This window comes from Lonchura striata, chromosome 10, assembly GCF_046129695.1.
Source record: "Lonchura striata isolate bLonStr1 chromosome 10, bLonStr1.mat, whole genome shotgun sequence".
Classification (NCBI taxonomy): Eukaryota; Metazoa; Chordata; class Aves; order Passeriformes; family Estrildidae; genus Lonchura; species Lonchura striata.
Genome location: NC_134612.1, coordinates 5,179,551 through 5,198,632, shown reverse-complemented (window position 1 = coordinate 5,198,632; position 19,082 = coordinate 5,179,551). Strand labels below are relative to the sequence as shown.

The following is a 19,082-nucleotide window of genomic DNA, read 5'->3' as shown; positions in this document are numbered from 1 at the left end:
GGATACAAGAGGGCCTAGGTTATGAGACACGTATCAGTAAATACGGATATGATTAACACCAAGGAAGCCAGAAGATTAATGACTCACTTCCCCCTGTAGCAGAAGGGTGACAGTGTGGTTTTCTACAACAAGCCATAAATTACAAAACAAACTTAGCACATAAAATGGAACCCCAAAACCAACAAAACCCTTCATGTTACAATAGAACAGTTCAGCTGGAAGGAACCCGGGACAATCATCTGGTCCAACTGCTTTGACCAGTTCTGACCAGGGCTGCCCTAAAGTTACACCACTGCTCAAGTGCCTCTCAAACACTGACAGTCTGACAGTCACTGACATCTCTCCAGGAAGTCTGGTGCAGTGTTTGATTATATGCTCTATAAAGAAACACTTCCTAATGTCCAGCCTGAACCTGCCCTGGCCCTGCTTTGAGATCAGCATTCCCATGAGATCATCACTTCCCTCTCCATGCCCCCTCCTCAGGAAGCTGCAGAGGGGGATGAGGTTGTCCCTCAGCTTCCTTCTCTCCAAACCACACAAACCCAGAGCCCTCAGCCTCCTCCCAGGTCACATCTTCCACCCCCAGCGTGGTTCTCCTCTTCTGGAGACACTCAAGCACGTTCCCACCATCTCTAACGCTGGAGTGCTCTGGGTGAGGCTGCCCCAGTGCTGAGCACAGCCAGGCCATCCCCTCTCCTGGCCCACTGCCCACGCTGTGTCAGGTGTCCCCAGGATGCCACCTGCCCTCCTGGCCATGGTTCCTGCTGAGCTGCTGCCAACCAGCAGCCCCAGACCCTTCCAGAGGGCAGCTCCCCAGCCACTCCTCTCCCAGCTTACGCTCATGCTCAGCCTTGCTCCACCCTGGGTGCAGAACCCAGCACTTGGGCTCAGTAATTCTGTGCCACTGGCACTGCCACATGGTGCATCTGTGCAGATCCCTCTGCAAGGCCTCTTGTCCCTCCAGAGAGCCCACAGCACTCCCAGCACAGTCTCAGAGTGGTTTGGGTTGGAAGAGACCTGAAACCCCATCTCATTCTACTTCTCTGCTATGGGCAGGGACACCTTCCTCTAGACCAGGTTGCTCCAAGCCTCGTCCTTTTGGATTATTACTCCAGGTTATCCCAGATATTATCCAGCCTGGTTGGGAGGGATCATTTGACACCTCCCTGTGAGACCAAATCATGATTTGCTGGGAAGAACAGACTAGAAATCAAGAAAGCAGGAAAATACTGGCGTGCCTAGAGCCTGCCCCTGATCAAGCAGGAGGGCTGGGATCCCCTCCCTCATCCTGGCTGCTGCTATTTCTCCTCCAGTTAATAAAATCCAGAACTGGGCCTCCAGCATCCTCTCTTCTCTGGCCAGTCTTTCCAGCACTGCAGACCTGTACATGGGACAACACTGATGCTTATTTGGGAAAGCCTGGAGGTGGCATCACTAAAGAGGGCATAGCCAGATGCTGCTGTGGGCTTTGGGATAAGTGTATTAAATAAAACAAGTGAGGAAGTGTCTCAGGTTTAGCTGGGTGTGTATTAAATTACCATCTGTTAAAGGTAGAGCAGTTCTCTTCTGTTCATTGGGCAGTTTTTGTTTATCTCTTCTACAACCAATCCTCCCTCCAGGAGATATCCTCTGTTAATGGGCCACTGAGTGTCCCTGCATGGGTGAGAAAATTCCATCATCCATGGGGAGATGTTCCGCCCAGGGGAGGAGCCAACATTCCTACCTGGATCCAATCTGACCTGGGAACAGCACAGCAGCCTCTGCCCACTGCATTCCCAGAGGAGCAGCTTTCTTCCCCACTGCATTCCCAGAGGAGCAGCTTCCTTCCCCCTGCATTCCCAGAGGAGCAGCTTCCTTCCCCCTGCATTCCCAGAGGAGCAGCTTCCTTCCCCCTGCATTCCCAGAGGAGCAGCTTCCTTCCCCCTGCATTCCCAGAGGAGCAGCTTTCTTCCCCACTGCATTCCCAGAGGAAGACCAGTTTTCCTCTGAAGGTGGTGTAGATCACCACCGCTGAAGCTCCAGAGGAAAACTCCCCCCTTGTGCAGGATCTGCTCCAGCAGAAGCACAGCTGGCACTGCAGGAGGCTGAGCCACCCTGGGATGGGGCTGAGCCACCTCCCTGACACACAAGGTGTCAGGTCCTATTTTGACTCTGGCAGGTTTTTTGTTTGTTTGGTTTTTGTTAGTTCGTTTGTTTTGTTGTTGTTTTTTGTACTATTGCATTTGTATTTTAATTTTCCTAGTAAAGAACTGTTATTCCTATTCCCATATCTTTGCCTGAGAGCCTCTTAGTTTTTTCAAAATAATAATAATTCAAAGGGAGGGGATTTACATTTTCCATTTTACAGGAGGCTCCTGCCTTCATTAGCAGACACCTGTCTTTTCAAACCCGGACAGGAAGAGCAACACTTTCATTTGGAAGACTTGCATCCACAGGTTCTCCTGTATCTCTGATGCTTCAGAGCCTAAGTGAGGTTCTCACTTGCACAGCCAAAGTGAGAAAATGCCTCCTTTGGCTGCTGTCACTCATAAATCAGAGCAAACTCAAGGGGAGAGAGAGTTGGAATACACAAACACACACAGTATCTTTGTGTTTAGTTTCAATGTTCAGATTCAGCAGGAAACCCAGCAGTGTGTTCTTCAGCAAGAGCAGGCACTCCCCAAAACAATCAACCACATTCCTTTACTTGTTCCATCCCACTAACAAAACCAAGCACGGAGCACTCCATGTGCTTGCTGATCCAGTGTGCTCGTGGCTCAAGTGCAGGCACGGAGCTGGAGCTGCCCTGCTCTCCTGGCTCCTCAGCCCGTGCTCCTCTCGGGAGCCGAGGGCAGTGTCTTGTAGGGGTTGAGGATGCCTTTGGGGTCCAGCATGGCTTTGAACTGCTGCATGAGCAGCACTGCCTTGCGTGGCTTGCTGTACTCAATGAACTGCCTCTTCTTGAAGCCCAGCCCGTGCTCTGCGCTGATGCTCCCGCTGCATCTCGCAGTCCACTCGTACACAAAGGGCTCGATGGCATCCAGCAGGGAATGGCTGTAGGACTCCGCCGTGATGTTCAAGTGCAAGTTCCCATCTCCTGGAAGAAAATTTTGCACAAGTGGGTCTGGGAGAAAAACCTGGTGGCCCTGCAATGGATACTCATTCCTGGCTCCTTCACGTTCTCAAACAATAGGGTCTTTGTTAGACTGCAAACTGTGCAAAAAGGACAAGCTGCTCACTGTCCTACAAATGTCAGCCTCACTGTGCACAAATAGTTCAAATAGTATCTTTTCTTTTCCATGCTCCTAGTGCAATATTTGAGGAAGTGTTCTGAGTTAAGCCACTTTCAAACTCCAACTTTTGTGATTTTAAAATTCCCACTGTGCTGCATTAATGCTTGTGCCACCACTGTGATGCAATGTCAAAGACTTCCCCAATGGCATTTCATAATGATCATTAGGTTCTAACATGGTCCTTCATCACTTTTTCTCTCCCTATTATGTTTGTGCAATGCTCTAAATGCACTTTGGCACTGTATCAATAGAAAAAAAGAAAGCAGAACAATTTCTCTTTTTTGCCACTGTGTGTGACAGTATTTGTTTAGGCACAGAGTTGCTGGGTACTCCAAAAGACAAAACACACAAAAATAAATAAAACTTACTCATCCTCCTCCTGCATCGTAGCACAGAACCCTCACAGAACACAGCTTAGTCCTTAAAGAGCTACCAACAGGAAGTCTTTGTTATGCAACGTGTCTTTCAGATGATCCCTAATCAAATGTGCTTAAGAGTGCTCCTTTGTAACAGAGCAGCTCTGCTAAAAGATCAGTTTATCTGCTTGTGAGATCAGGTTACTTTCCCAGCTTGCTGACAAACCTATCAGCCTTTCTGCGCATTTACCATTATCACTTTCTGTTAGAGGGTTAATGGCTCACAAAAAACTGATTTCCAGTAGGATTAATCACTTTAGACAAGAAAGTGTTTATCTGCCAAATGTGTCTAAGTACATTAACCAAATTGATGGTCCAACTGAACAAATTACATATTTAAATAGGAAGTACACAGCAAGAAGATACAGATGACCAGTTCCCTGGCTCATTGGCCAGCAACCTGCCATCAGTATATGGAAAACAGTCTAAAAGCAGTGAAATTCAAGCACAAAAATCCTAATGCACCCTCCTTTTCCACAGCCCTCAATTCAAGCCTCTCACCTGCAGCACAGAAGGGCCATCACCTCCTTTCCCAGCACCTCCACTTACCCAAGTGGCCATAGCCCACCACGTTTTTGGCGCTCTGGCCCAGCCGAGCCCTCATATCAGTCACGAGGTCATAGAGCTTTTCCACGGGCAGAGAGATGTCGTACTTGTACACATAACCCTCGTGAGTGAGGGCCTCGGTGATCCTCTCCCGCAGGCTCCACAGCACCTGAGGAATCGAGGACCACAGAAATCCATATAAGCCAAATAGCTCTTGGGTTCCATGCATACACCAAACCCGAGTCTGAACATTTCCCTATATAAAACACAAATCCATGTCAAAGAGATTTGTGGGAGAGGAAACACGGACTTGCCTTTATTTTCTTATTGTCTGTTGCCACAGTTCCATCAGTGACCAAACCAGAAGCCATGGCCCGTTCTAGGAAGTTGTTCAATTTTTCTTCATCGTGAGTTGTGTTGGAGCCCGAAGTTTCAATTAAAACATAAAAAGGGCTGTCTGAGAATGAGGGCAAACAAAGTAAGTAGATGCCCTGAGGCAAAACAGAGGAATTCAGGGCAGGTTTTGGAGCTTTCCCCACATGTTATGTGCCCAGACTCTCTGGTGCCAGAGAGGACACTTCACTGACATGCTAGATCTTTTATTAAGCAACCACTTTCCAGAAAGCCAGCAGATCTGTGAGGACAAATACAAGTAAGAAGTCTCATCTTTAAAGATAAAAAGTGTTTGGAATGGATATACTAGATATGAGGGAGGCCCACACAATCATCAACCTTTTAAAAGTCAGTGAGTCAACATTTTAAAATGAGTCACTTTTTAAAAGTGTTTAAAAGTAGTCTAAAAATCCCCAAGCAGTACAGTGCCCCTTTCTACACTGAGAGTATCACTGGTACCTGCCACTGGGCTGGACAGCTTGAGATATCTCTCAACCAATTCCATGCACTTCTCATCCATGAACTCATAGGCAGACAGGATCTCGCCCAGCATGGCTCTGCAGGTTGTGAATGTTTCCAGAACCTTGGCAAAACTCTGACACCCTTCGGGCAGAACAGAGAGAAATCAGGACCAAAAAACAGACATGTTCCCAAACTCTCTAAGGTCTCTGAGAAGTAAAAAAATGACAGTGAAGGCTCCCCACAAACCACTCTGGACCTGCTGAGGGACACTCAGAAGGAGCTTTTAAGCAGCCTGGCCACATACTCTGCTGATCAAGAGCCTGACCTGCAGACATGATTTCTCAGCTTTGCCTCATCACTTTGTCACTCACTTGACTCCTGGATGGTGGCTGCCTCTTGCCCTGCTCATCTCTTGAACCTGTCAGACCAGGCCCTCCCTCACCAGTGAGGGGACTGTCCTGCCTGCCTCCTCACCCTGCTAAGCTCCTGGCTCCACCTTCCTTACAGAACAAACTGTCCTTGCAGCTATTTCAATAGATATCAAATATCTGCACAGGTATTTTAGCACAGAGCCCCACACTATTTCCCAGAAACCAGTTGATGCTGGCAGTCCAGCTCAGGAGGCTGAACAATGCTTTCTCCTCTCTATCTCTATTCCCAGCCTTGGAATTCAGGTGTGAAATCATTAATATCAGCTTCTACCTAGGAATGCCACATTCACAGCCTTAGGCTTCTGAGGACAGAGTATGGAGACAGCAGTGATAACTCCCAGGGTCCCCTCGGATCCGATGAAGAGCTGCTTCAGGTCGTAGCCCGTGTTGTCTTTGCGCAGAGAGGTCAGGCAGTCCAGAGCTGAGCCATCAGCCAGCACCTGTGGGAACACAGGGGCCCAGTCAGAGCACCTGGGTAGGACTCTGCTGGCATGAACTTGCCTATCAGCAAGCTGATGGGAAGTGTCACTCCCCTTGAGCACCTGACACATCTGCAGCCCATTCCCACACTGCTCCTCCATTCCCAGCTCTTCCCCCCGCTCTAAATCCTACCCAAGTGGTATAGAGTAGATATTTCTCCTTCCATCAGGACAAGTAATAACAGAAGATCTGGAATGCTCTGCTTTTCTTACTAATGGTGGAGAATTCAGCCATTCTCTGCAGCCCTAGCTCCCACTATCCAGCAGAAGAAGGAAAGCTACTTGAAACAGTGAACAGTTAAGCAGACTGAAGTGAACCCTCAGCCACTTGAGCCTTAAATTAAGGCTGAGTATCTCCAAGACAGGTTATTAAAAGCTATTTTGACGTTAGAGCCAAACTGACCTCAGACAAATGCTCTCCTTTCTAAGCCTATACAGTAAAACAAAGCCAAGCTTCTGTTCCCTGCCCAAATTTTGTCCCCAGACGTGAAAACTTTTAGAACTCCTAATCCAGCCTTTACATCCCAAGACCTGTAGGACAGGAGCAGCTGAGGAACAGCAGAGACTCTAGGACACAGCCAGTAGCCAAACGAATCAGAAGCAGACAGCTCTGTTATAGGGTGGGCTTTAAACCTTAAGATAATCTTCAAAGCCCCGTCCAACACAAACCAGTTTGTGATCCTATGATTCTATTAAAATTCAAGTGAGCAGCCACTAGAAGAGAGTGGTGCAGGATGGATTTAGCAGAGTGCTCCAGAGACCCAATGCTCAGAGGAACTAATTCCATATAACCTGGGATGTCCAAACTTCTCCCTACCTTCTTTTCACTTGTCTGGATTAGAAAACCACCTAACACCACCTCTGTCATCAAGCACTGGAAGTCAGGAAGCTGGAAACTGCAGCAGCAATAACATGCTACACACATGAAGACGTGCTGACCCTTCTCAAAAGAGTCCAACAAGGAAAAGATAAGAGCGGAAGGCTGGAGAGGAACTTGACTGTGTGCTGGACAGTGAGAAGAGCAGGAAGCAGTAAGCAGCAGAGGATTAAACAGAGAAGGGAACTGCCAGGTACTCGCCTTACCACTTCCAGGCCCAGCACGGTCCCTCGCAGAGAGCCGTATCGCAAGAGCCGCAAGCCTCCGGCATTCGTGGCCACGTTCCCCCCGATGTGACAGCTGCCTTTGGCTCCCAGGTCCAGTGGCATGATAAACCCCTGCTCCTCCACATACTCACTGAGCCTCTCCAACACACAGCCTGCTTGGCACACAAGGATTCCTGGAACACAAATGCCATGCTACAAGCTGATGGGTGAGGAGAAGGTGCCTCCTCAAGAAGCAGGAGCAGTATGAGCAGATGCAATCACCACTTCCTTCAAAACTTCCTGGGATTCAACTTAAATGTACAAATCTGTGCATGCTCCAGGGAACTGCCCTCCCCATGCCTCGGGGAGCTTTGCTATTGCCTCAGTATCTTGTCATCCACAACTCTGGACTGGTAAAACACAGCAACATGAAGTGTGTCTCTGCTCGTTGTTTTCCCTCTCTGAACAGAGATACTCACGCCAGCCTGACCCCTAACCCCCCCAAAATCCAAACAAACCTCCTTATGATGCTGCTGGGCTGAACCCTGCTGATCCTGCTGCTATCTGTTCCCAGGAAAATGTCTGTTTTGCAGCCTGGGGCTCATTTCTGTGCTTCACATCCCTAGAATATTTACCAGACACCTTGTCAAAGCTGATGATCTGGTTCATGAGAGCAGTGGAGAGAATGATCTCATCAAAGACAGGAACGCTGCCACCAACAAGGCCTGTGTTTCCCCCCTGAGGGTTCACTGCCAGGTTCCTCTCATAGCAGTACCTGGAAGGAAGAAGGTTTCTGAATTTTTATGCATTTAAAAGCCATAATCAGTCTGTCAGAGAAGTTTCACCTCTACATGAATGTCGACTGTTGTGACAGTGCTCCTTGAAATTAAGCAGCATTTCATCAAAAGATTAAATAGATGGAAGGAGAGTTTCAATGACAAAGTGAGAAAGTGCAGCTCCTGTCTGAACACAATCGCAGTGCTGAGCAAAGAACCAACACCTGAGGTTAGCCCCCAGATGTGTATCTCCACATCTGGCACACAACAACTGCCTGGAAAGCCCTGCTTATGTTTCTGCAGAAGCTGCTTCTGCAGCAGGCTGTTTTAACAGCTTGGGCTCCCCAGTGGGCTCTGACAGCCAGCCTCTGGCAGTGGTTTCAGACACGACTGCCCTCCTCCTCCCAAGAAATTAATGCCCTGTAGGCAGCCATATGTGCACCTGTGCCTCAGCTGCTCCACCTGCCCTATCCCTGCCAAGCACCACCCACCACATCCCCTCTGAGCTCACAGCAGCTCCTGCACAAGGGATGGCACAGACCCCACAGCACCAGAGCTCCTTCAGAAGCCTTGCCCGCCCTTCCTGTGCTCTGCATCCCTGTTTTAACAGAGCCAAGAGCACGCTCCTGCAGCTTTCAGCTCCTCAGCCAAACACTGATCTGGCACAGCACTGCCCAACCAGAGCTGTGCTCACACCAGTGTGGATAAAACAGACCCTCCAACTGCCTGGTTCTGCCCTAACCTTCTTTACCTTTTCAAACAGACCCTCCTGAATCTTTCACAAAACTTCTCTTTTCTGAGCACCTGTACAATACCTAATTTCAGCCATTTATCAGAACAGAAAAATCATTAAGAAAACTGCCTCAGCAACTCCAGTGCTTAAGCAATGGGTGTCTGAACACCTACCTACAAGCTCCCTTCATGCACCAGATCATCCCTGACTCAACCCAAGTCTCCTCAGCACCAAGCCCAGCAGAAAAGGTGTGTGTTACCTGAGAATCTGAGACACCTCTGCTGTTGTCTGGGGCTTCAACACCAGCTGACTGCAGCCTGCAATGAAAGCAAGGGACTCTCAAGGCAAGCTGTGGCTCTGCAGAGGTCAGAAAGAAACAGGTGGGAAAACATAAGGTGGGAAATAACAATGCTCCCTCCACCGTTAGGCATTTCAACCACTTGGACAACAAACATTTCAACAGCAGCCTTGCCCTTTGAGCCCTGCAGAAAACTTTGTATGTACAGGTAGACTTGACTGCCACTGGGGGTAATGGGACAGAGTTTAAATTCTCATGCAATCTTTGACAGAACCAACAAATAATTCACAATGCTTGATTTAGAATCACAGAGTCATAGAACGGTTTGGGTTGGGAAGGACCTAAAAGTTCATCTCATTCCATGGGCAGGGACACCTTCCACTGTCCCAGGTTGCTCCAAGCACTGTCCAACCTAGCCTTGGATACTTCTAGGGATGGGGCAGACACAGCTTCTCTGTGCCAGGGCCTCACCTCCCTTACAGGGCAGAATTTCTTCCCAATATCCCACTTAACCCTGTCCTCTGGCAGTGGGAAGTCATTCCCCTTTGTCCTGCCACTCCAGACCCATATGAAGAGTCTCCCTCCTTTTTATAAGCCCCCTTAAGGTACTGGAAGGCTGCAGTCAACTCTCCCAAAAGCTTTCATATTCTTTTCTGAGGTTCAATCAAAACTGTTAGCTGAATCAACTAGTCTCAGGAAAAAAAATTAATTATTAAGTTAGAGGGTTTAGATTTATTTTTAAATGAAAGCCTCTAAGTTTACAAGGTATCAGGTGATTTTTAAAGGAGTAATTTTATGAGTAAAACTCATTTTGAAGGGGAGGCACTCAGGTGGTCTCTGGTGAGCAGTGACAGGACCCGAGGTGACCTGGAGCTGTGTCAGGAAAGGGTTAGGGCGGGTATCACGAAATGATTCTTCCTCCAGAGGGCGGTCGGGCACTGCCCAGGGAACGGGAGCTGCCCGAGCTGCTGCAGCAGCATTTGGATAAGGCTCTCAGGGATGCACAGGCTGGGGCTGTGTTGAGGGTCAGGAGTTGGACTCGCTAACCCTCATGGCTCCCTCGCTGGGAGGAACTGCGAGCCGTCCAGATGCGATCCGCCATAAACCAAGATCCCCTTTGGCAAACGTTGCTCCGGCGCCTAGCAGAGACACGAGGGATCTTTCGCGGCGCAGCTTCGCTCACCTCGCACCGACCTGAGCCAGTCCACGTTAAACGCCTCCGCCTCCTCCTCGCCGGCCAGCACCCTGCCGGGCATGAGGCGCTCGAAGAAAGCCACATCGCGCTCCTCCGGCCGGGCGAAGGGCAGCCGCCTCACCGCGTACCTCTCGCAGGTCCGCACCACCTCCCGGCAGCCGGCACAGCCCCGCAGCACGCCCGGACCTCTCCCCTCCTTCCCTCGGCAGCCCCTCAGCCAGGCGGCCCCGCGCCGCCACAGCGCCATGGTGAACAGCCTCATTGGGCCCTGAGGGGGCAGCGCAGCGGGGGAAATGCGGGATTATCCCGGGAAGAGCGGAGATTCCAAGGACGCTGCTGCGTGTGCGCTGGGAGCGCCGCGCGCCTCACTCCGAGCCGCCAGGGGGCGCTGCCGCCCGCCCGCGCTGAGCGCGAACGCGCTCAGCGCGGGCGGGCGGCATCGCCCCCTGGCGGCCGGCGGTTGCAACAGCACCCCCCTCACACATTTATTTCCCAAAAATACTTTTATTTATAATATAATCCAACATCTCCAAAAAATACACATATACTTTTTTTTGGTTTGTTTTAAACTTTACATTCCTCACATTTTTTTTTTTTTCTGTCGTCTCAGTAATTGGGTCTCGTCCAGTTTGGATGAGCTGCGGTAAAGCCGAGCCCCCCTCTGGCGGGGTTTTCGGGCGATGTTTATTGGGGCATTTCTTTAGGGGGATCACCCTTCTCCGGGAAATATTTAACACTGTACATTCAAAAGTCAGAAGGGTTAAATCTTTTAGTAAGCAAAAGTGAAGGCTGCTGGTATTTCTGTTTACAAGGAGTCGTAAAAATTCTCTACGACCAGGTGTAAGGAGGGCAGGAGATGCTCCTGAGCCCATCCAAGCCCTGAACTGGCATGTTCCCAGTGGGAGAGTTTATTGCTGGTATAAGATCTCAGATGCTTTACACATCACAGGCATTGTAAAGAACAGGAGAATGTTGTACCTCAAACTATTTATCATTCCTAGCAAATTATCCTTCCTTTTGAGGGCTCTACCTTCCAGAGCTTGTTTTCCTTTTTGCTTTGCTGGTTTCAAGTGGAAAATGCTCTTTGAAGCCCCAGTAGTACTTCTAAAAAATGTGTTTTGTTATCCTACCTGACCAGAAATTTAGAGCTGAGGGAAGTCGGCTCCACACTGGCTCACCCAGAGCAGCTCTCTTCCCTTGTGGCATGTTTCCAGCAAGATCTCCAGAGTGGAATTTTGAGATTGTTTCAAATCAAATGCTTAATCCACAGCAATACCAGTACTAACATAGCTTAGGAAAAACAGGAAAAGAAGTTGCCTACAATACCATTGGGTGGGAAGGGGAAAACAAAACCTGGGACAGCATCAGCATGGTTTTTCAGGACACAGCAATGCTCCAACTCAGCCCAGTGCAGGGGGTGAAGGAGGAGCAGCTCTCACCCTCTGGGGACTGGATCACAGGCTGGCTCAGCAGGTATCACATTTGCTCTCATGAAGAGGCAGGAAGAAGAAGAGGTCTCGTTGAACTCCAGGTTTCAGTGACTGTGCTGTTCCTTCTCCTTCCATCCAGCACTCTGGCTTTGATTTTCCTGCCTGCTTTCCATGTGCCACTCTGAGGCAGCAAGGACAAATGTGCATCATTTTCATGCACAGAACTGTGGGAACTTCATCTCTCCGTGATGCAATGTAGTAAAGACACCTGCAACATCACACTGGAAATGACAGGACCCTGAAGACGGATTTTTTTCCCTAAAATCCATCCTTTTTTCCCTGCCACAAATCAATGTTCATGGAAAAGCTGCCTCACAATTGAAAGGTTTCTTCTACATCAGCAGCAGGCACAAAGCCTGACAGAGGCAGGAGAGGTGGCAGGAGCTGTGTTCTACTTCATTGCAAACCACGAGTAAGAGGCTCAGTGTAACAGGAAAAGCCTTCTTTCCTTTGAAAACAGGTGCCAGAATCTGAGCAGAAGTATTTTTAACCTTCTGTGCTGTTTTTTTCAGCAGAAGAAAAGTTTATCTATCTGGGAGTTTCTTTATGGAAACTCCATAAACTCCAGACTCCTTTCCAGCAGTCTGTACCAAGAGCTCCTGCACACTGGTATGGAAAGCAGCACACAGCCCTGCACAGAGCTGCCACCAACACCCACCAGGGACCAGAGCCAGCAAAGTTCATGAGTTGGGGCTTTGTTTTCTTCCTTCCACCAGCAGGAAGGGAACCTGGAACACATTTCCCCACTGCATTTTCACCGAAGGCAGGTAAGCCTCATGATGCAGGAGACATATGAAGACAAGAGTTCTCTCTGCTCTTCCCTCAACTTCTGTATCTCAGAGGAAGGAAAAACCAGAGACTTGCTTTCCAGCTCCTGATTTCCTCTCTCTCTTCTGCTGCAGCCACTGACACTGTGCTAATGCAAGGATTCACATTCATCATCTGAAAGACAGCTAGAGAAGTCAAGAACATGCAAATGTGGCCCATTAAAAAAAGACAAGAAGCTCTGTTACAACATTCCTGATGGCCTTCTTCAACAGCAGAGCCACGCCATCATGGGAACAAACAATATCCTCATGGAGCCTTTCCCTAAAACCTGATTTACCCATGTGCCACACAGGCAATCACAGCTAACAATTCAGGCCTTCGTCTTATTTGGTGAATAAATCCGACTTTCTCTCTCTCCAAGAATACTGTAGGTTTCATCTTCACAGTGATGTACTTAGAGAATCTTCAGGGAAATGGAAACAGCCAGAAAAGGCAACAACCTCCCTCAGTATTATTGTGCAAGACTAACATAAATAAAATCTCCGTGGCAAAGGGATTTGGGACTCCCTCCCAAAGTCATTGTTTTAGGAAAAAACAGGAATTTCAACTGGCCACTGGATAATTAAATATCATACCGGAAAAAGATGGAGGATAGATTAACAAAAATATTCAAAGGTAATATTGCAACATGAATGAAGGAATATATTAAATTCTTCTTGCCTCGACGGTGTATCCCCCTCTAGTCCTTACTTCTTTTTCTTTCTTTCCTGAACACAACGAGGACAAAACCTGTAGAAAAGCAAGAGGCAGTAATTAGCTCCTGGAATTAACAGCACAGAGCCCGAAAGCTGTTTTTAACATTTGTGCATAATTAAGCCGGTTTCTGGCAAGCAATTTGTTAATTTGATTAAAACAGCCCATTAAATAAAGATAACAAGCACGTAGTAAAACCCTGGGAAGTCTTCAAAATTTGTCTCCAGAGTGAAAGGAAGAGTTACCTGTGTCTGTTCTAAGCACAGTCACAACTAGTGACAATAGAGCAAACCTCAGATGTAGAATGTTCATGTTTACACAAGCCTCAGGTCAAAGCCTCCTCTGTTTATCAGGCAGTCTTGCTCCCATCAGTACCTAAGACTTCTGTGGAAATGGACTTTAACAAGAAGGTTTGTCTCCTCTCTTCTACCCTCATAATAATCCCCAATCACAGAGGATGCAAACCCTCTGATGAGAAGAGCCAAGCTCCTCTGTCAGGGTCACAACAGGGTTTTTAATCCTTGCTGAGGCAAACTGCAGCCTGATAAAAATCCCAAACTGAATGCTGTCACACTCACCATTTCCCTTTTGGTTTGGTGGTCAGGTCCACACATGCAAAGTGGAACCACTCGATTGGGCACTGCAAAAGAGAAAGGGAAAACCCACAGAGGAGATTCTTAGTGGCTCACAAATATTCCCATAATTTGGAATGAGCTAACTGAGCAAGGATCCCCTCCTTGGACTGTACAAGGGTTGGGAGGCAACAAACAAACACCTCAAATGCTTACATCTGGGTTGTCACAGCCAATCATCTCTCCATAGGACACCTGGTGACACAGGCAGTAGGTGGGCTCGTTGGGATCCACTGGCATGTCCAGGACATCCGAGGGATGCACTGACAGGATGGTATCAGCAAACTCAGACCTGTGGGCAAGGACAGAGTCAGGACAAAACACTTCTCAACTGCAGACAGCACTGTGTTACAAGGGAATGGCTTCCCACTGCCACAGGGCAGGGCTAGATGGGATACTGGGAAGAAATTCTGCTCTGTGAGGGCAGGGAAGCCCTGGAACAGGTTGCCTGGAAAAGCTGTGCCTCCCCCATTCCTGAAGTGCTCATGGCCAGATATGGAACAACCCAGGCTAGTGGATGGTGTCCCTGCCCACTGCAGGGGCTGGAATGCGATGGTCTTTAAGGCCCCTCCAAACTCAAGCTATTCTGGGATTTGGTGTTTCCAAGATCCAAATCCTACTTTGGAAAATTAGTGTTTTACATTATCTTCCCTAAACCACACCAAGGCTGTTTTAGAGCCTATATTACATTACCACAATCCAGTAATTAAAATAATATGGTAGGCTGCATCAAACACGATATGACTAGAAAGAATTAAGAGAGGGATTTGGAGCTGTCATGAGTAAAGTAACAGAATTATCATACAGATCACTCCTGGTTGTGGGTAGAATAACCTGTTTGGGTTTTTCCCCAGTCTGATTCAATATAGATTTTTTTCTCACTGTCAGGCATGAGTGAACCCTCTTACCCTGACAGGGATGTGCTGATATGCCAGTAGCAGTCCACAGAAACTATTTTTAGTTTCCTGCCCTCCATTTAGCCACCTGAAAATATCAGAATGAACTGAGCCCCTTTAATATAAATGCCATCTCAGAGAGGGGACATGCTGTCCTCCTTGCCTCTCAAAACCAAATCAGACTACTCAAGGCTACTTAAGACACAATCCTTTGAAAACAACTCCCCAGAATTCTCCAAGATTCTTAGAACAGCAGCAAAACATCAGTTTCTGTCCTGATGGCCAAGTGAATTTCTTTTACCATCAAGACCACAAGCAACTGTTAAAAATAGCCCTGTGACAAAAATCAAAGCAATCTTCTCCAGCTTGCCAACAGCAACAGGGAGGCTGATCTTGTCCTTCCAGTCATAGTGTTCCAAGCATGCTGAGCTTCCACATGCCAACCAAGGAGTTAATTAACAATGCTGGCCTGTCCCAAGCAGGACATTAATGAAATGGAGTAAGACCAGAACACTCTTAACACTGCTCACCATCTGGACATGAGTCATAAATAGGGTAATATGAGCCTGTGGAAAATTCATGAAGTGTCAAGCCCAAGGCCCTGGAGTTGTGCCTGGCTCTGCCTTACCCTCCTTTGAGCTTCTTTTTCTTTGGTGTATCTTCTTCAGATGTTCTCCTGCCTCGACCACGAGAACTTCTTTTGTCTTTCTGGCTTCGTCCCTCTAGAAAGGAAAAACAACCCCATCATTTCAGCCTGAGCTGCAGAAACATCCCCAGCTGGTGTTCTTTTGATGCAGTTACTGTCTTGAAATTCCTATTCCATAGGTAATTGAGTAATCCTTAAAATATATATAGTTGAATACGCTGACTGAAATGCATTTTTAAGCCACAAATACAGCAAATTAAATAACAACTGAGCACCAAACCCGTGTTTGTAGTTTTGACAATAAAGCACTGCAGTATGACAGGAGAGTTCATAAACAGCATCACACTTGATTAGACATGCAGTATTTCTTTTTTCACCTCAGTGTACTTTTAAACACAGTTAATAGATTACTCAATAACTAACATAACTTTTTTCTCCGCCTCCTTGCTCCTACCCCTTATTTCATTGTTCAGAGTCATAAAGCTGTGCTGTGTTGCTGTATCCACATTCAAATGTCACTGTAATCACACAATGTTTCAGTATACATGACAGAAAATAGCACCTTCTTTTAATTCCTAATTTATCCTGAAACTAAGACTGTTATGCCAGTGCAGTTTTGGCACAGCACCCTCCTTAAAACCAGCAACAACCTCAGGATGAGACAGTGACAGTAACATTTATCTTCATCTCTTGCCTACTGTAAGCATTTTGAAGAGCATTAAAAACAAGCAGAGAACAACACACTTTCCTTCCTCCAGAAGGAACAGCCTATTTTACATCTCAGCCCTCCTGCTTTGATACTCTAAGTGCTGGAAAAGGCTCCCAGTTGTGTACAATTCACCCACTTTTCAGGCTTCGGGATCCAGGGGTTTCAAAGTCGCTGCCTTCCAGTTTATCTTTGAGATCAGCTTCAAACCGCGCCAAGTCCGCGTCCAGCCGGCGGATGTGCTTATCCACCTGCACCAAGAGGAAACCACAAACTGAACTACAAAGAAACACCCGAAAAAAAGAGCCCCAGACGAAAACAGGAAGGGCTAAAACTTGGCTGTTATCAGCAGGAACAGAGCGTGGTGGTGCAGAGTGAGGCACGGAAGGGGTACAGGCTTGGAAAAGGGAAATGGCACAGGGAGAGGGAATGAGGGAGGCAAAGGCACAAGGACCCCGTCCCTCCACAAGCAAGCAGAAAGGAAGGAAAAGAGAGGCAACAGAGAGTCAGAGCAACTCACACTAATGATTTTCAGAACAACACAAGATGAGAGGTACTAAAAATACTGGGTTTGTGCGTGTGATTTTCAGAATCCAGAGACAATCCTTGAAATGTGTTGAGCAGAGCAGTTAGGTGTTTGCCCCGGTACTCCACTGTCATGTGGATCCAAGTTTAACAATAAATACAGGCACAGGCTGACTATCATCAATATAAATTATCTTGTACTACCCTGGCTGCAATAAAGTGACTTTCAGAACAAGGATTTCAAGCCACCACCCCCAAACTGTGCTGCTGAAATAGTTTGTCATTAAATGAGTTCACTAGTTATCTAGGGCATTGATATTCCTGGGACATAATTTCCTTTTTTGAAGTATTTGATGGCAACCAAACACCTACTGCAGCTGTAGCAAAACCCCAAGCATCTCTGCAAGCTGGACAACAAACACTTAGTACAGTCAAAAGAATTCCCCTCACTCAACTTTCATCCAGGGGGTAAAACACGTGCAGATAAGAATAACTCAAGGGACAGAAGGAAAAAAAATAGTGGAAAGCTGCATCTTAAGAAATGAGGTTTTCTCTCAAGGTCCATTGAGGAAATTTTGATGTCCAATAAACCAAGGCAAATGAGCAGAATTCCTGCTGTTTCTCCACAACACACTACAACAGCTGGCTTAGAAAAAACAAATTGTTTTCAACTAAGTGTGCCCCAAATAAATTATCGGTGACACAGAGTTGCTGGGGAGGAGGGAGTGGGGTAAATTTGCTGGCATTATCACATGGCAGACAATTACTGCTGATAAAGCCGCCTCCAAGGGGGGGTAAACTCACTAATTCTTCAGCAAAAGAGAAACCTGGTGCCAAAGGAGAGAGCTTTTTGGGGATGGCAACAGAGAGAAATACAAGATTGAGAACAAATAATTTGTTTTGGTGAGAAATTTAAGTCAGAAAGAAAAAGTGAGGGAAAGCTGACACTGTGAAGCATCCCCACATGCACCACTGCAGAGGATGCCCATTTTTCCATGGCTCACCATCTCATAGGTCTGCATGGCCAGCTGCACTTTGTCATCACTGTACTCCTTACACTTGCTGTAGGCACTCTGGATCTTTCTCAGGTGCTCCACTCTCTCCTCAGGCAACATGTTCTTCACAGACTCGATGTAGGCTGCTGCCAGGCTGTCAATCTCTGCTTTCTTGTCTGGAAAAAAGAAAAAAAAACCAAAAAGCAGGTATTTTTGGTTTTCTGTTTCCACTTAGGACACCCTTCCTGACAGCTGTTACGCTGCCCTCAATTCCTTAATGCATTTTCCTTTTTAAGAACAACACCAGTAAGTTAAAGGTGTTTACTCTTTGACACTTGTGGTGTGAGTCTTTTTTTCTCAAATGTCCTACAACTAACTCAGAAGTTAATGCATAGTTAATTCATAGATAAGATCAGAAACAGAACCCATGGGTTCACAAGTTTCAGCCTCTCTTCCCACATACAGAGCATTTTACTTGTTGGGCCATCACTTACAGCTCTGATGGCTCAAAATTAGAATAATTAATGCACAGCCAGATACCAACAAAAACTTCAAAAAGGAAGAAAAAATCGTCCTGCAAGGCACACAGAAATTTAGAATTTATTAAATATGGAAACACATGGAAGGAAAGCCATCCAAATGGCCACTGAGTAAAGTGATCACACAGCTACGAATTTAAACTGGAAACAAAACCAAGCCCTGCCATGTGAGCTGTGTCCTCACAGGAAAGAGACAACCACTGCAGAGCGCTCAGCCTGAGAGAGGAACAGTCACGTCCTCTGGATCCCAGCCTCAACTGGGCTCTCCCGGCCTTTGCTTGCCCAAACACCTGCACCCACCTTCTGTTCTCTGATCCAGCTCCCGCATCAGCTGGAAGTTCCTCTGCAGCTCGCACGGCAGATTCTCAATACCTACAATGAAAACGCCACTAAATTCTCTGAGCAACCTTATCATTGGAGGGTGTCCGTGCCCATGGCAGGGGCAGGAACGAGATGAGTTTTAAGGTCCTTCCCAACCAAAGCCAGCCTGCGAGCCACGTACCGCCAGCCGCCCGTTCGGCTCAGCCGGCCCCGAGCTGGTTTTGGGGCTGGGCACTGGGCCGGCACCAGCGGCCCGGCCGAGGGGCGGCGGGGCCCGAGGGGCAGCAGGACCCCCGCCCCGCCAGCCCCCGCCGCCGCCATGGCCTCCCGCTCCCGCTCCCCAGCGCGCACCGCTGACGTACCCGGCGCCGGCTGATGACGTAAGCACCGTGCCGCTCCCCCCACCCCTCTGCTCTCCCCGTGGCGCAGTTTTAATTCCCGCGCTGCCGCCGCCGCCGCCCCCGCCCCAATCATACCGCTCCCGCCCCGTTCCCCGCCCCGGCCCCTCGGCCGCCGCCGCCCCGCGCTCACTGTCCAGGTAGTGCTCCAGGTACATGGCCGTCGCCATCTTGCGGCCCGCGCGCCGCTCCCCGCCGCCCGCCGGGCCCGCATGACAAGGCCCGCGGCCTCATCCCGTATGCACGGCCCGCGCGCCGCCCATTGGCCCGCCGCCGCCGCTCCTGCTGCATATTCATGAGGGGCGGGGCGGGCGGCGATTGGCGGGCGC

The 19,082-nt window shown here is 48.2% G+C and overlaps 2 protein-coding genes across 5 annotated transcripts; both read right to left on the bottom strand.

Annotated features, from left to right (window-relative positions):
- Window positions 1–2,586: 2,586 nt before the first annotated feature.
- D2HGDH (D-2-hydroxyglutarate dehydrogenase) lies at window positions 2,587–10,451 on the bottom strand. Of its 2 annotated transcripts, XM_021545405.3 has the most exons (9): window positions 10,073–10,451; window positions 8,851–8,908; window positions 7,718–7,857; window positions 7,083–7,276; window positions 5,792–5,960; window positions 5,087–5,230; window positions 4,549–4,691; window positions 4,238–4,403; window positions 2,587–3,076 (listed from the first exon to the last, which is right to left on the bottom strand). In XM_021545405.3, the coding sequence occupies exons 1-9, from the start codon at window positions 10,344–10,346 to the stop codon at window positions 2,802–2,804; spliced, it is 1,563 nt and encodes a 520-aa protein (XP_021401080.2). In that variant the 5' UTR covers window positions 10,347–10,451; the 3' UTR covers window positions 2,587–2,801. The 2 variants fall into 2 exon arrangements, with proteins under 2 accessions (XP_021401080.2, XP_031361527.1); XM_031505667.2 differs by lacking the exons at window positions 8,851–8,908; window positions 10,073–10,451 and having other exon boundaries at window positions 7,725–7,790.
- Window positions 10,452–10,568: 117 nt separating this feature from the next.
- ING5 (inhibitor of growth family member 5) lies at window positions 10,569–19,023 on the bottom strand. Of its 3 annotated transcripts, none has more exons than XM_021545424.3 (8): window positions 18,887–19,023; window positions 18,335–18,406; window positions 17,505–17,671; window positions 16,115–16,226; window positions 15,252–15,345; window positions 13,884–14,019; window positions 13,674–13,735; window positions 10,569–13,131 (listed from the first exon to the last, which is right to left on the bottom strand). In XM_021545424.3, exons 1-8 carry the CDS (start codon window positions 18,921–18,923, stop codon window positions 13,089–13,091), a joined length of 723 nt encoding a protein of 240 aa, XP_021401099.1. In that variant the 5' UTR covers window positions 18,924–19,023; the 3' UTR covers window positions 10,569–13,088. The 3 variants fall into 3 exon arrangements, with proteins under 3 accessions (XP_021401099.1, XP_021401100.1, XP_077641720.1); XM_021545425.3 differs by lacking the exon at window positions 18,887–19,023 and adding an exon at window positions 18,537–18,709; XM_077785594.1 differs by lacking the exon at window positions 10,569–13,131 and adding an exon at window positions 13,156–13,479.
- Window positions 19,024–19,082: the final 59 nt, after the last annotated feature.